The sequence below is a fragment of the Ailuropoda melanoleuca genome, chromosome 10 (assembly GCF_002007445.2).
Source record: "Ailuropoda melanoleuca isolate Jingjing chromosome 10, ASM200744v2, whole genome shotgun sequence".
Taxonomy (NCBI): Eukaryota; Metazoa; Chordata; class Mammalia; order Carnivora; family Ursidae; genus Ailuropoda; species Ailuropoda melanoleuca.
The window spans coordinates 38,171,311-38,183,923 of NC_048227.1; the positions used below are offsets into that span (position 1 = coordinate 38,171,311).

General features: G+C 63.6%; 4 protein-coding genes across 6 annotated transcripts in view; 3 read left to right on the top strand and 1 right to left on the bottom strand.

Moving 5' to 3' along the window:
* FBXL16 (F-box and leucine rich repeat protein 16) overlaps positions 1-483 on the top strand; it is an 8,779-nt gene extending 8,296 nt beyond the window's left edge. The window contains exon 5 of the mRNA XM_034670698.1: positions 51-483. Coding sequence (XP_034526589.1) covers positions 51-227 — 177 coding nt within the window. The 3' untranslated portion in view covers positions 228-483. The remainder of the gene's footprint in view (positions 1-50) is intronic.
* A 2,933-nt stretch (positions 484-3,416) lies between these two features.
* On the top strand, positions 3,417-8,411 carry WDR24 (WD repeat domain 24). Of its 2 annotated transcripts, XM_034670700.1 has the most exons (9): positions 3,628-3,769; positions 3,994-4,476; positions 5,459-5,636; positions 5,782-6,454; positions 6,934-7,052; positions 7,131-7,252; positions 7,340-7,444; positions 7,524-7,864; positions 7,989-8,411. In XM_034670700.1, exons 2-9 carry the CDS (start codon positions 3,996-3,998, stop codon positions 8,340-8,342), a joined length of 2,373 nt encoding a protein of 790 aa, XP_034526591.1. In that variant the 5' UTR covers positions 3,628-3,769; positions 3,994-3,995; the 3' UTR covers positions 8,343-8,411. The 2 variants fall into 2 exon arrangements, with proteins under 2 accessions (XP_002920214.1, XP_034526591.1); XM_002920168.4 differs by having other exon boundaries at positions 3,417-4,476.
* Positions 8,412-8,566: 155 nt separating this feature from the next.
* JMJD8 (jumonji domain containing 8) lies at positions 8,567-11,227 on the top strand. Its single transcript, XM_011226179.2, is given in 10 exon segments — positions 8,567-8,722; positions 8,724-8,795; positions 8,989-9,037; positions 9,115-9,211; positions 9,298-9,366; positions 9,461-9,580; positions 9,665-9,732; positions 9,807-9,941; positions 10,027-10,123; positions 10,703-11,227. Coding segments are annotated over 9 exon segments (807 nt in total). The 5' UTR covers positions 8,567-8,606; the 3' UTR covers positions 10,108-10,123; positions 10,703-11,227.
* On the bottom strand, positions 10,154-12,602 carry STUB1 (STIP1 homology and U-box containing protein 1). Of its 2 annotated transcripts, none has more exons than XM_034670701.1 (7): positions 12,297-12,602; positions 11,545-11,743; positions 11,293-11,458; positions 10,961-11,078; positions 10,804-10,860; positions 10,607-10,723; positions 10,154-10,528 (listed from the first exon to the last, which is right to left on the bottom strand). In XM_034670701.1, the coding sequence occupies exons 1-7, from the start codon at positions 12,453-12,455 to the stop codon at positions 10,403-10,405; spliced, it is 942 nt and encodes a 313-aa protein (XP_034526592.1). In that variant the 5' UTR covers positions 12,456-12,602; the 3' UTR covers positions 10,154-10,402. The 2 variants fall into 2 exon arrangements, with proteins under 2 accessions (XP_034526592.1, XP_034526593.1); XM_034670702.1 differs by having other exon boundaries at positions 10,991-11,078; positions 12,297-12,601.
* Positions 12,603-12,613: the final 11 nt, after the last annotated feature.

Consider the following 12,613-nt stretch of genomic DNA (forward strand, 5'->3'; position numbering starts at 1 on the left):
CCGCCCAGCCCGGCCCCGGCCCTCGCGGTGCCCTCGCGCCGCGCGCTCAGCCGCCGCCCCGCCTCTCGCCCGCTGCAGGCTGCCCGCTGCTGACCACCACGGGGCTGTCGGGCCTGGTGCAGCTGCAGGAGCTGGAGGAGCTGGAGCTGACCAACTGCCCCGGGGCCACCCCCGAGCTCTTCAAGTACTTCTCGCAGCACCTGCCCGGCTGTCTCGTCATCGAGTAGCGCGGGCCTCCCCGTCCCGGCGCAGGAAGCCGCCACGCTCGGGGCGGGGACGCCTTCTCCCGGCCCTGCCCTCAGGGGAGCCCTCGCTCCCGCGGCCCAGCGCGGAGGCAGGGCGAACCCAGTGAAAGCCCCGCCCCGCGCCCCTCCTGTCCCCGCCCGGGCCGGGAGGGGCGGCGGGCGGGCCCAGCCCCACGCACGCACGCACGCACATTCGGGGACTCTGTGCATGCCCCTCGTGCCCACACTGCACGCCCGCCCTCCACCGCACCACAGCCGCCTCCATCTTTCGTCCACCCGCTGGGGGGTGGGGGCGCGGGGCTCGGTCCTAGGGGGCGCTTCGAGCTCTCCCGACGGCTGCCCTTACCGCCTTCCCCGCCGCACCCCGCTCTGTCTCCCCGCTGTCCCCCCATCTCGGGCAGGGCCCAGAGGGATTGAGGGGAGCTGGGTACCCCAGGACACAGGGGCCAGAAGAGCCCCAAGGGCTTCCCGCATCTTCCACTGCACCGCGCCTGGAGCCCTCGGAGGGGTGCGAGGGGGAACAGGCCACCGCCAAAGCCATGGCCCGCCAAGGAGCCCAAGTCCCACCCGCTCTTGCCCCACCTCATGCCAGCCTGACCCAAGAGACCTCCCCCTTTCCTTGCCGCTGTATGAGGCAGCCCCCTGCTCGCCCCACCCCCACCTGCAGGCCTACAGGTCCTTGGGCCAGGCTAGGGAAGAACTGTTTGAGGGAGGGACAGACTGGCTGACCACGATCTTGCTGTAAATCAACATTAAGGGAGCCAGCTGTAGCTTACCTCAGCCCCGGGGGCGGGGACACCACCACCTTGAGAGACCACAAGCTGGAGCGACCCTCAGGCCCAGCAGGCCTTGCACGTAGTCCCGAGTGGACCTCACACTACAGTCCCTGTAGCCAGCGGAGCCCAGCCTCTTCAGTGCCACACGGTATCCTGGGCGGGTCTCTGTCAGGTGGGAGCTGGACACGCGGGCCCCAGCCAAGGCTCAGGATCAGCGCCAGCCAGCAAGTCCCGTCTTACAAGTGGCCAGCACACCCTCAGCATCCAGAGGAGGGAGGGCTCCTTTCTAGCTGCCCCCCTCCCCTCCCCAGCTTCCCAAAACTCCGCCTGCCCAAATGGGCTCTGGCCAAGTTTTGTCCACTCCTAAGACACATGCGAGTCCTGGGGGGATGCTGGCACATCTTAGCAATTGCTGAGGAGGGGGCTGGGACCCCTTCCTATCCCAACCTTGAGCCCCAGGAAGTACAGTGCCCACACCCAATCTCGGGACGCCCCCCCATCTGGTTGGAAGAAAGTAACCAGTTTCCAGAGAGCCAGAGAGTGAGAGAGAGAGCGAGAGAGCGAGAGAGCGAGAGCGAGCGAGAGATGCTGTTGAAGCAGAGAAAGAGTTCAACAGCCCAAAGATTTCCCTGTCCTGGAGCGCCCGCGGGAGGCTCCGGGGCTGAGGTGGTCAGGAGCCAGTGTCTTCAGCCCCTCCTCTTCACAGCTCCCTCGTGGGGAGGAGGCAGCTGCCCATTTGTCCAAAGTATTAATACAACTGAAGCTGTGATATTTCCAACGACTGTAGGAGGAAAAATTAAGGGGAGAGAGGAAAACAAAACCAACCAACCCCTAAAATCATTTTCTTATTGTACATAACGACCTCATTCTCCTGTATATGCGGAAGATATAACCTTATATTTGGTAAGTGTTTCTTGTGCTATTTTATCACGTGACCTGTTTATAAAAATATATATTAAAAAAGTTGTAAAAACACGTGTCTGAGTTCTTTTCAGGTCATCAGACCATGGCAGGGGAACATGTATCTGCTCTGGGCGGCCCAAGGCTCTGGAGTCTTGGGCACTTCTTGACTCGTCAGACTTACTGGTTCTTTTGACACGTACAGGCCCCATGCCACCTACCAGGTCGGAAACAGCAGTGACCAACACAGAAGGTCTCTAACCTTCCACCGCCTGTGGGGGAAGTGAATGGTGCTAAAGTCATTACATATAATATTAACTTCAAAATATCCAGGCTCTTAGGGCACCTGGGTGGCTCGTCTGACTTTGGCTCAGGTCATGGTCTCAGGGTCCTGGGATCGAGCCCCCCATCGGGCTCCCTGCTCTGCGGGGAGTCTGCTTGTCCCTCCCCCCACTCAAGCCCGCACTGTCTCTTACTCAAAAAAAGAAATAAAATCTTTAAGAAAGACAAAAAAGGGGCGCCTGGGTGGCACAGCGGTTAGGCGTCTGTCTTCGGCTCAGGGCGTGATCCCGGCGTTATGGGATCGAGCCCCGCATCGGGCTCCTCCGCTATGAGCCTGCTTCTTCCTCTCCCACTCCCCCTGCTTGTGTTCCCTCTCTCGCTGGCTGTCTCTATCTCTGTCAAATAAATAAATAAAATCTTTAAAAAAAAAAAAAAAGAGAAAGACAAAAAAATCTAGGATCTAGTCCACCCCGCCAGAAGGGCATAAATGAGCCCTGTTTGGCGCATCAGTAACGGAGCTTACTCAAGAGAGGGCAGGGATGTCTTAAAATCAGACAGCGCAGCAAGGACAGAACAGGACTCAAAACCAGGGAAGCGAGGCTCAGAGAGGGTCATTCGATCGCACGGGTCGTGTGAAGGGGCAGGTTCTGCCGGGCCCTGAAGTCGGTGGAGACCGAGACAGGCACGACCCCGGCCTGCGGGGGGGTGACGCGCGCGCGACACACGAGCGAGAAACAAAGGAACGCGTTCCGACAAGCGCCGCGGAGGCGACAGTGACTGCGGAGGCCACAAGCTGGCCGCGAAGGCCGGGGAAGACCTCGGGAAGCCTGAGTCTCGAGCCGAGGCCCGAAGCGTGCGGAGGAGCGAGCGCGCAGCCACGGCCCACGCAGCCGGCTCGGCTGCGAGCGCGCCAGGAGAGGCCGGCGCCTGCGGCTGCGCGGGGTTGCCGTCCGGGGGAGGGATTCGGGACTCGTTAGGGCTGGCTGGACTTGCTGGGGGAGAGGCGGACACGCGCACTGAAACACGGTGGCCAAGACCAAGCGCAGAGGCGGAATCGGGCGAGGCCAGGGCAGCGCCTCGACCGCCGCTTCCATCAGCTCAGCTCCCTGATCCGGAACGTGTTTGGTGTGGGCGCCCGCTTCCGGCGAGACGCCGGCGACAAGGACCACTTCCGGCGAGCGGGGCGGTGGGGACGGGAAACGGAAGGGCTGCTTCCGGCGCGGCGGTTCCGGCCAGGTCCGGCCCGGCAATTTTAGGAAATGGTTCTGGTGCCCGCGGAGGGAGAGGCTTCTCCGAGCCTCCGAACGAGTTCCCGCTGCCTCCGCTCCCCCGCGCCGCCGGCCTCTCTTCCGGCCAGCGCCCTCGAGCTCCCTAAACAGCTTGGTCCTTGACGTCCGTGTGTGTCCCCGGCGCCCCTCTGCCCCTCCCCGGAGGCCCCGGGACGCACTGTGTGGACTGGGGGGAACTACCGCGCTTCCTTGCGGGGACTGACTGACCGAAAGACCACTGGCCGCCCAGATCGGACTGTTGCGGGGATGGAGCGCTGGCACGGGATCAACTGACCAGGTAGGGTCTTCCCGGAAGGCAGACGGGCCGAGCTCCGGGGCAGCGATGTGTCCGCCTCACTGAGCAGCAGCGAACTGTTCTGGGCCGGCTCACCAAGACTGACCCGCCCAAGGGCAAGCAATTCTGGGGGATCCAACCAGGGTGAGGGGTCTCAACTGACAGGTCCCTCCAGGCCGACCAGGCCAGCCCACTGCACCGACCTCCTGTCCCCACCACCCGTGCAGCCATGGAGAAGATGTCACGGGTGACCACGGCCCTGGGTGGCAGCGCGCTGACGGGCCGCACTATGCACTGCCACCTGGACGCCCCAGCCAACGCCATCAGCGTGTGCCGTGATGCCGCCCAGGTGGTCGTGGCGGGCCGCAGCATCTTCAAGATCTATGCCATTGAGGACGAGCAGTTTGTGGAGAAGCTGAACCTCCGTGTGGGCCGCAAGCCCTCACTCAACCTGAGCTGCGCAGACGTGGTCTGGCACCAGATGGATGAGAACCTGCTGGCCACGGCGGCCACCAACGGCGTGGTGGTCACCTGGAACCTGGGACGGCCATCCCGCAACAAGCAGGACCAGCTGTTCACGGAGCACAAGCGCACGGTGAACAAAGTCTGCTTCCACCCCACCGAGGCCCACGTGCTGCTCAGCGGCTCCCAGGACGGCTTCATGAAGTGCTTTGACCTCCGCAGAAAGGACTCCGTCAGCACCTTCTCGGGTGAGGCCCCGGAGGCGGGTCGGGCAGATGGAGAAGTGCTTTGGGTGTGTCACAGGCCTCCAGATGTGTTCCCAGAAAGTACTAAAAAAGTGGGTGAGGATCAGCGCGGGAGGGGCAGGCTATGGGACGAGGGGCAGAGCCAACCTGAGCCGCTGAGCAGAGGGTCGGTTTTGCTGCCTCTGGTCCTGCCTCGGAGCTCCAGGCCACTTCACGGCAGGAAGCCCACCGGGCCCTCCAGGGTCTCCAGCTCAGGGATGGGGAGGAGGAGGGGTATGCTGCCTGGCCCCCCCCAGTTCTTTTCCCAGCAGGCCCAGCTCCTCGACACCTGGTCTTGAGACAGCTATCCCTTGCCCACCTTGCAGAGACCAACCCAAGCATGAGGCGGAAACCTCAGTCGCCTCAGAGAATTGGGGGCCTCTCAAGACAGAGCCTGAGCTACCTGTGCTGTGGAAAAGCTAGAGTCCTCGAAGGCTGCTGGGGTGGTGGTCCATGGGGGTGGACATAGACCTTTAAGGTCTCCAGTCCCGTGGGGCTGAAGGTGAAGCGTTGAGGCAGACGTTGGGGCACCCTCACCCAGGCCTCCTTGGGGCCCCCTCAGGGCAGTGCGTACAGATAGCACAGCAAGGCCCGTTTGCTCAGTGCTGATAGCCAGTCCTGAAGCCAGGCCACGGCTCTGTGCAAGAACTGATGTCAGAGGCACCGTCCAGGGGAAAATCGAGGTCCAGGTGTTTGATTCAAAAACTACACGATGCCTGGCATCTTGCTCCCTGGCCAGATCTACTGTATCTTCTCCAGGAAGCCTCTCCTCTCCACTACCTGTCCCAGGCAGGCTTAGACGTGTCTACTCCACCTTCTAGGCCTCCCCGCCTTGGCCGCAGGCAGGCATGTGACAGCAGTCCACAGTCTCTGCAAGGGCTCCCCCCTTGGCTGCTCTCTCTCCTGGAGCCCCTCACCTTCTCCCCCCATGGACCTCCCCCCGCAGGCCAGTCCGAGAGCGTGCGGGACGTCCAGTTCAGCATCCGCGACTACTTTACCTTCGCCTCCACCTTCGAGAACGGCAACGTGCAGCTCTGGGACATACGACGGCCCGACCGCTGTGAGAGGATGTTCACCGCCCACAACGGGCCTGTCTTCTGCTGCGACTGGCACCCTGAGGACAGGTGTGGGGTGGGGTGGCGTGGGGCGCAGGCAGCAGGGTGGCATGGGCGGGCTCACGGAGGCGCTGCCTCCAGACCTGTGAGGCAGAGAGTGGGGAGCCCTCCCACCCCTGGAGAGGACACTGAGGGCTTCGTGGATCTATTGTAGGGGCTGGCTGGCCACAGGTGGGCGTGACAAGATGGTCAAGGTCTGGGACATGACCACACACCGTGCCAAGGAGGTGCACTGCGTGCAAACCATCGCCTCAGTAGCCCGCGTCAAGTGGCGGCCTGAGTGCCGCCACCACCTGGCCACTTGCTCCATGATGGTGGACCATAACATCTATGTGTGGGACGTGCGCCGGCCTTTTGTCCCGGCTGCCATGTTTGAGGAGCACCGCGACGTCACAACAGGCATTGCCTGGCGCCACCCCCATGACCCCTCCTTCCTGCTCTCCGGCTCTAAGGACAGCACACTGTGCCAGCACCTGTTCCGTGATGCCAGCCAGCCTGTTGAGCGTGCCAACCCTGAGGGCCTCTGCTATGGCCTCTTTGGGGACTTGGCCTTTGCCGCTAAGGAGAGCCTAGTGGCCACCGAGTCTGGGCGCAAGCCCTATGCCGGTGATCGGCGCCACCCCATCTTCTTCAAGCGCAAGCTTGACCCTGCCGAGCCCTTTGTGGGCCTCGCATCTAGTGCCCTCAGCGTCTTTGAGATAGAGCCTGGCAGTGGCAGCATGAGCTGGTTTGTGGACACCGCTGAGCGTTATGCCCTGGCTGGTCGGCCTCTGGCCGAGCTCTGTGACCACAATGCGAAAGTGGCTCGGGAGCTTGGCCGCAACCAGGTAGGTGGGCTGGGCCAGGGACCGTGACCTTGGGGGCTCCCCCAACTGCTGCACCCAGACCCTGCCCTGGGTTCAGTGCTCAGCTCTGGAGGCTGGCACCACCAGCCAGCACTCTGGTAACTAAGGGTACCCCGTACCCTGGAGTGGACCAGATGCCAGTGCCATCATTGGGGTGCAGGCCTGGGGCGTTGCGGTGTTCAGGCCCCCTCTTGTGGCATATTTTTCCTTTGGGTTTCCCACGGTGTCTAACCCCACAGAGGTCCACGTAGCTTCCTGTTGTCTTCCTGGGACCGCACGCTCATTTCCATGTTGGCTGCCTCCAGTTTCTGCTGCTTTCTCTCCCCTTGTAGGATGGAGACTAGGCTTCATTTTCCCCAGCTGGGGTGGACCAGGACACTGGGTGCCTAGGGCAGATGAACATTGGGAGTCGGGGGGGGTTGCATGGGGCGTCCTTGTGAGTGCCTGGCGCCCGCCCTTAGGTAGCACAGACCTGGACCATGCTGCGGATCATCTACTGTAGCCCTGGCCTGGCGTCTGCCACCAGCCTCAACCACAGCGTGGGCAAGGGCAGCTCTTGCGGCGTGCCACTCATGAACAGGTAGACATCCGGGGGTGGCTCGCCTCAGAGGGTGGAACTGTTGGAGCCCATCTACCCATTGGCCTTCCCTGCCCCCAGTTTCAACCTGAAGGATATGGCCCCAGGGTTGGGCAGCGAGACCAGGCTGGACCGTAGCAAGGGTGATACACGGAGCGACACAGTGCTGCTTGACTCCTCAGCCACACTCATCACCAACGAGGGTAGGCCGGGGGGCGGACAGGGCATTGATGGGAGCGGGGCCAGGGCATCCCAGAATCAGCGGCTCTGGAACACCCCCCCACGGGCAGATAACGAAGAGACAGAAGGCAGCGACGTGCCTGCAGACTACCTGCTGGGTGACGTGGAGGGCGAGGAGGAGGAGCTGTACCTGTTGGACCCGGAACATGCACACCGTGAGTCGGGGCTGCGGGAGCAGGGGTGGCAGGTGGGGCCAGAGGCTCAGACCTCGCCTTCCCCGTCCCTGCCTCGCAGCGGAGGAGCCGGAGTACGTGCTGCCCCAGGAAGCCTTCCCACTACGCCATGAGATAGTGGACACTCCGCCTGGCCCCGAGCACCTGCAGGACAAGGCCGACTCGCCCCACGTGAGCGGCAGCGAGGCTGACGCAGCTTCCCTGGCGCCCGTGGACTCCTCCTTCTCGCTCATCTCCATCCCACACGCACTCTACGACACGCGCCTGCCACCTGACTTCTTCAGTGCTCTGGTGTGTGACATGCTGCGCTTCTATGCCGAGCAGGGTGACGTGCAGATGGCTGTGTCTGTGCTCATTGTGCTGGGCGAGCGTGTGCGCAAGGACATCGACGAGCAGACGCAGGTGGGTGACTGGGACGAGGTGGGGAGGGCCTCCCTGCCCCCCCCCGCACCCAGCGCACTCCGGGGGAGCCCCACAGCGTGCCCACCTCCAGGCCTCTGCCTCCCTCCCCTCCTTGCACCACCAGGAGCACTGGTACGCGTCCTACATCGACCTGCTGCAGCGCTTCTGCCTCTGGAACGTGTCCAACCAGGTGGTCAAGCTCAGCACCAGCCGCGCCATCAGCTGCCTCAACCAGGCGTCCACCACTCTGCACGTCAACTGCAGCCACTGCAAGCGGCCCATGAGCAGCCGCGGCTGGGTCTGCGACCGGTGCCACCGCTGCGCCAGCATGTGCGCCGTCTGCCACCACGTGGTCAAGGGTCTGTTCGTGTGGTGCCAGGGCTGCAGTCACGGCGGCCACTTGCAGCACATCATGAAGTGGCTGGAGGGCAGCTCCCACTGCCCCGCGGGCTGCGGCCACCTGTGCGAGTACTCCTGACCCGCCGGCGCTGGGCTCGGGGCGGGAGGGGCCGGGCGTGGGCAGCAAATAAAGGAAGCAGGAGCCGCAGTCTGAGGCCGCTTGTCCCCCGCCGCTCGCTCGTGCCGCGGATGGGACTGTGATGGGAGGGTGGCCGCGTCGCCATGGGAACCGCGGCGGCCGCGAGCCCCTCTCCGGCGGCCTTCGCACCGCCTTCCGGAAATCCCCTCCCGTCCGGGGCGGGCCCGGCGCCGGCGCCGTTGCCACGACGATGGAGCTCCCGGCATGCGTCGCAGCGGCGGGCTCATGGCGCCGGGGGCGCGGCCGCTGCTGCTGCTAGCGGTGTGGACGCTGGCGGCTCTGGCCCGGCGCGGCTCCGGGGAAGCGGGCGATGGAGGGTGGTGAGGCGGCGGAGGAGCAGCGCTGCGCGGTGGAGCGTCGGGCCGACCTCAGCTACTCCGAGTTCGTGCAGCAGTACGTGCGCCCCCTCGCACTGGCGACCCCTCCCACACCCCAGTGCCCGTGCCCTGGAGCGCTGCTGTCACGCCCTTGTTCGCCGACCCGTCCGCCCGGGGCCCCCAAGATTCCCCCACTTTGAGCTAACGCGGGCGGGCCGGGGCCGGCGGGCGGGCGGGAGCGAGACTGGGCCGTGACTCCGCCCTTGCAGCTACGCCTTCTCCAGACCCGTCATCCTGCAGGGGCTCACAGACAACTCGGTGAGTGCTGGCGCCCCTCCTGGCCACTTCACCCCCGTGTTGGGCCCGGCCCTTGAGTCTTTTCCCCATCTCCTCAGAGGTTCCGGGCCCTCTGCTCCCGAGAAAGGCTACTGGCCTCGTTTGGGGACACCGTGGTTCGGCTGAGCACTGCCAATACCTACTCCTACCGGAAAGGTGAGCGGCCGCACCCTGCAGCCCAGCCTGCTTGCCAGCATCTTGCAGGCAGCCTCGACCAGTCCTCATCATCCCCTTTCCCGCAGTGGACCTGCCCTTCCAGGAGTATGTGGAGCACTTGTTGCATCCCCAGGACCCTACCTCCTTGGGCAACGGTGAGTTCGATTTGGTTGGCCATGGAGTGGGATGGGGGCACTTCAAGTGCCCAGGTGCCAAGAACCCTGTGCCTCCTGTGTTCTTGGTTGGCAGACACCTTGTATTTCTTTGGGGACAACAATTTCAGCGAGTGGGCATCGCTGTTTCAGCACTACTCTCCACCACCATTTAGCCTTTTGGGTACCACTATTGCTTACAGCTTTGGAATTGCAGGTGGGTATCTGCAAAGGGATTTGGAAGGGAAGAGAAGACTGTAAGTTGGGTTGCATCAGCAGCTGCTCATAAATGACCCCACAGGAGCTGGTTCTGGGGTGCCCTTCCACTGGCATGGGCCCGGGTTCTCAGAGGTCATCTACGGCCGCAAGGTCAGGAGAGGTTGGGCGCCAGGGTTTGGGGCTTACTGACTGCAACAGAGTGACCTTGCTGCTCTCACCCTCAGCGCTGGTTCCTATACCCCCCTGAGAAAACACCAGAGTTCCATCCCAACAAAACCACACTGACCTGGCTTCAGGACACGTACCCAACCCTGGCACCATCTGCGAGGCCCCTGGAGTGCACCGTCCAGGCTGGGGAGGTCAGTAGGTGGCAGGAAGGGGCCAGGCTGGACCAGACGCCCCCACCCCAACTAATCCCTGTGCCCCACCCTCACCCCCCACCAGGTGCTGTATTTCCCTGACCGGTGGTGGCATGCCACACTCAATCTGGACACCAGTGTCTTCATCTCTACCTTCCTCGGCTAGCCAGAGTGGGCGGCTGGTGAGCCCAGCACACACCAGCACACACCCCTATAGTGCTCACAGATTTTATTACAGGACAGTGGTGGCAGCAGCCCACCCTCACCTGCTGTTTCTGGCCCACATGGGGGTGGAGGTGGGGCTCATGGTCCAGCAGCAGAACTGATGAGGGTGGGGTTGGGGACACCAGGGCACGGATCTAGGGACACAAACTATGTACAGGGACTGGGAGCTATTGCCCCAAGGCCCTCCTGGGCCAGGGCACTAGGCAAAGCAGGCAGCCCCGGCCCCTTGCCCGGCCTCAGTAGTCCTCCACCCAGCCGTTCTCGGAGATGAACGCATCAATGACCTCTTTCATGGCCAGGTTGGGGATGAGCTGTTCCTGGGTCAGGGGGCTCCGGGTGACAGGGTCAAAGTGGCCCACGCGCTGCAGTGTGCAGTGACAACAGGGTCAGAAAATGCTCAGTGGTTATGGGTCCTGCTCCCAACACCCGTGGGCCCTCACCTGCAGATGCTCCTCGATGTCCTTGCGGTCGTAGGTAATGCCGCTGGGCGTGATGCATGGCTCCCGCATGAGCTCAAAGCTGATCTTGCCACACAGGTAGTCCGGGATGTCTCGCTTCTGCAGCACATGCGGTGAGGTCAGGCACCAGGGTGGAGACACTGCTCCAGTTCCTGCTACCCAGAGGATAGACACCTTACCTTTCTCTTCTCATCCACCTGGGAGAAAAGCTCATCCATGTCTGCTAAGTACTTGTCCTGTGAAGAACCAGGCAGCTACGCGTGGGCCGGATGCCCCATCCCCCTTCCCCCAGCACAGGCACGGGCACCCTCCCATCACAGGCACACAAACACGCACACATCCACACGTGGGCTGGGGCACCCTCACGTGCTTGGCCTCGATGCAGGCCTGCTGGGCCCGGATGTGGCCATCGTCCTCATCACCCTCATGGTTCCGCTGGCATTCTTCTAGCTCCCTGGGGGTCGACCAGGAGCCAATCAGAAATGGGTCTGGCCAGAAGAGGTCACACTCCACCCCAACCTTGGGCTCGTTCAGGTCTTGCTTCCCTCCATCTCCTGCTCGCCAGTGTTGGCCTTCAATAAACACCTGTGTTCTTGACTCAGAGTTAACCCCGGAGTGCTGACTTGGGGGTGGGTGGGGCCCTGGAGCCTGCCACTACCACAGCCCACCTCTCCCGCTCGGCCACGATCAGCCGAGTGAGGTAGGAGTGCAGCTCGTTCTCCTGATGGATGCGCCGCTCCTCGATGCTGTTCCAGCGCTTCTTCTTGGCGATGCGCAGAGCACTAGGGATGTCATCCCCAAAGTTGAGCCGCTGCTCCTTGGCCAGGTTGTAGGCTGGGGGAACAGGGGCTTCAGGTCACCTGGCCAGTCCATCCAGCCGGTCCCAGGTGCCCCTGTAAGCGGACAACCTGTAGGCCCACCTCGCTGCAGATTGGCGATGGCCTCGTCATAGCTCTCCATCTCTAGCTGGCATTGCCCCAGGAAGAAGTGCGCCTTCACAGACTGCCCGTCCAGTTCCAAAGCCCGCCGGCAGTCGGCCAGGGCCTGCTCGTGCTGCTGCATCTTCAGGTAGCACAACGCCCGGTTGGTGTAGTACACTGCCACCAGAGGATTGCGGGTCTGGGGACCAAGGCCAGGCCGGCCAGTGTGAGGGAGGGAGCTCTGTGCCCCTTCTCCGTCCTAGGCCCTCTCCCATTTTAGACCCCATGGCTAGAATCAAGACACCAGAAACTTCTCAGCCCCTGCGGACTGAGGGCTGGTGGAGGGTGAACTCCCGGTCCTGAGGCCTTCATGAGCCCACCCTCTTGACTCCCAGGAGATCTTGTCAATCTAAGTTTCGTAGACCTGTGCAGATCCCCAGCTTTGGGCCTGGGGTTCTCAGGGGACAAGGATCCCTGGTCCTCGGTCCGGGGACCTGAAGCTCCCACCCACCATACTTCTCCAACAACCAGCACTGGCTCGAGGGCCGCGGCCTTGACCCGACTGAAACAAGATCATCACTTAGCTCTCAGGGCCCCAACGCCCCCGCGTACGAACCAAGAGCCTCCGAAGGTCCGGCGGGAATGGCCGGGCCGGGGCTCCGGGAAGGTCGCAGGGCCGAAGCCCGGGCCCGGGCCCCGCCCCCTCCCCTGGCCCGGACGCCGGCCCCCTCCCCCGGCGCGGGCGCACTCACGATAGCGCGGCCGTAGCAGGCCGCCGCCTCCGGGTACTTGCGGCCCACGAAGAGCCGGTTGCCCTGCTCCTTGAGCTCCTGCGCGCTCGGGCTCTTTTCGGGGCTTCCGCCGCCGGCGCCCAGCCGCGCGCCGCCCTCCTTCTCCTCCTTGCCCTTCATGGCGCCGCGCGGCACAGCCTGGGTTTCGCTCCCAGGCTCCGCGTCTGGCCCGCCCTGCGCCCGCAGCCCGAGCCCGCAGCCCGAGGCCCCGATCCGCTCGGGCCCGGTCCAGCGATCCGCCACCGGAACTTCCGGCCGCACGGCGGGGCCAGAGGGGC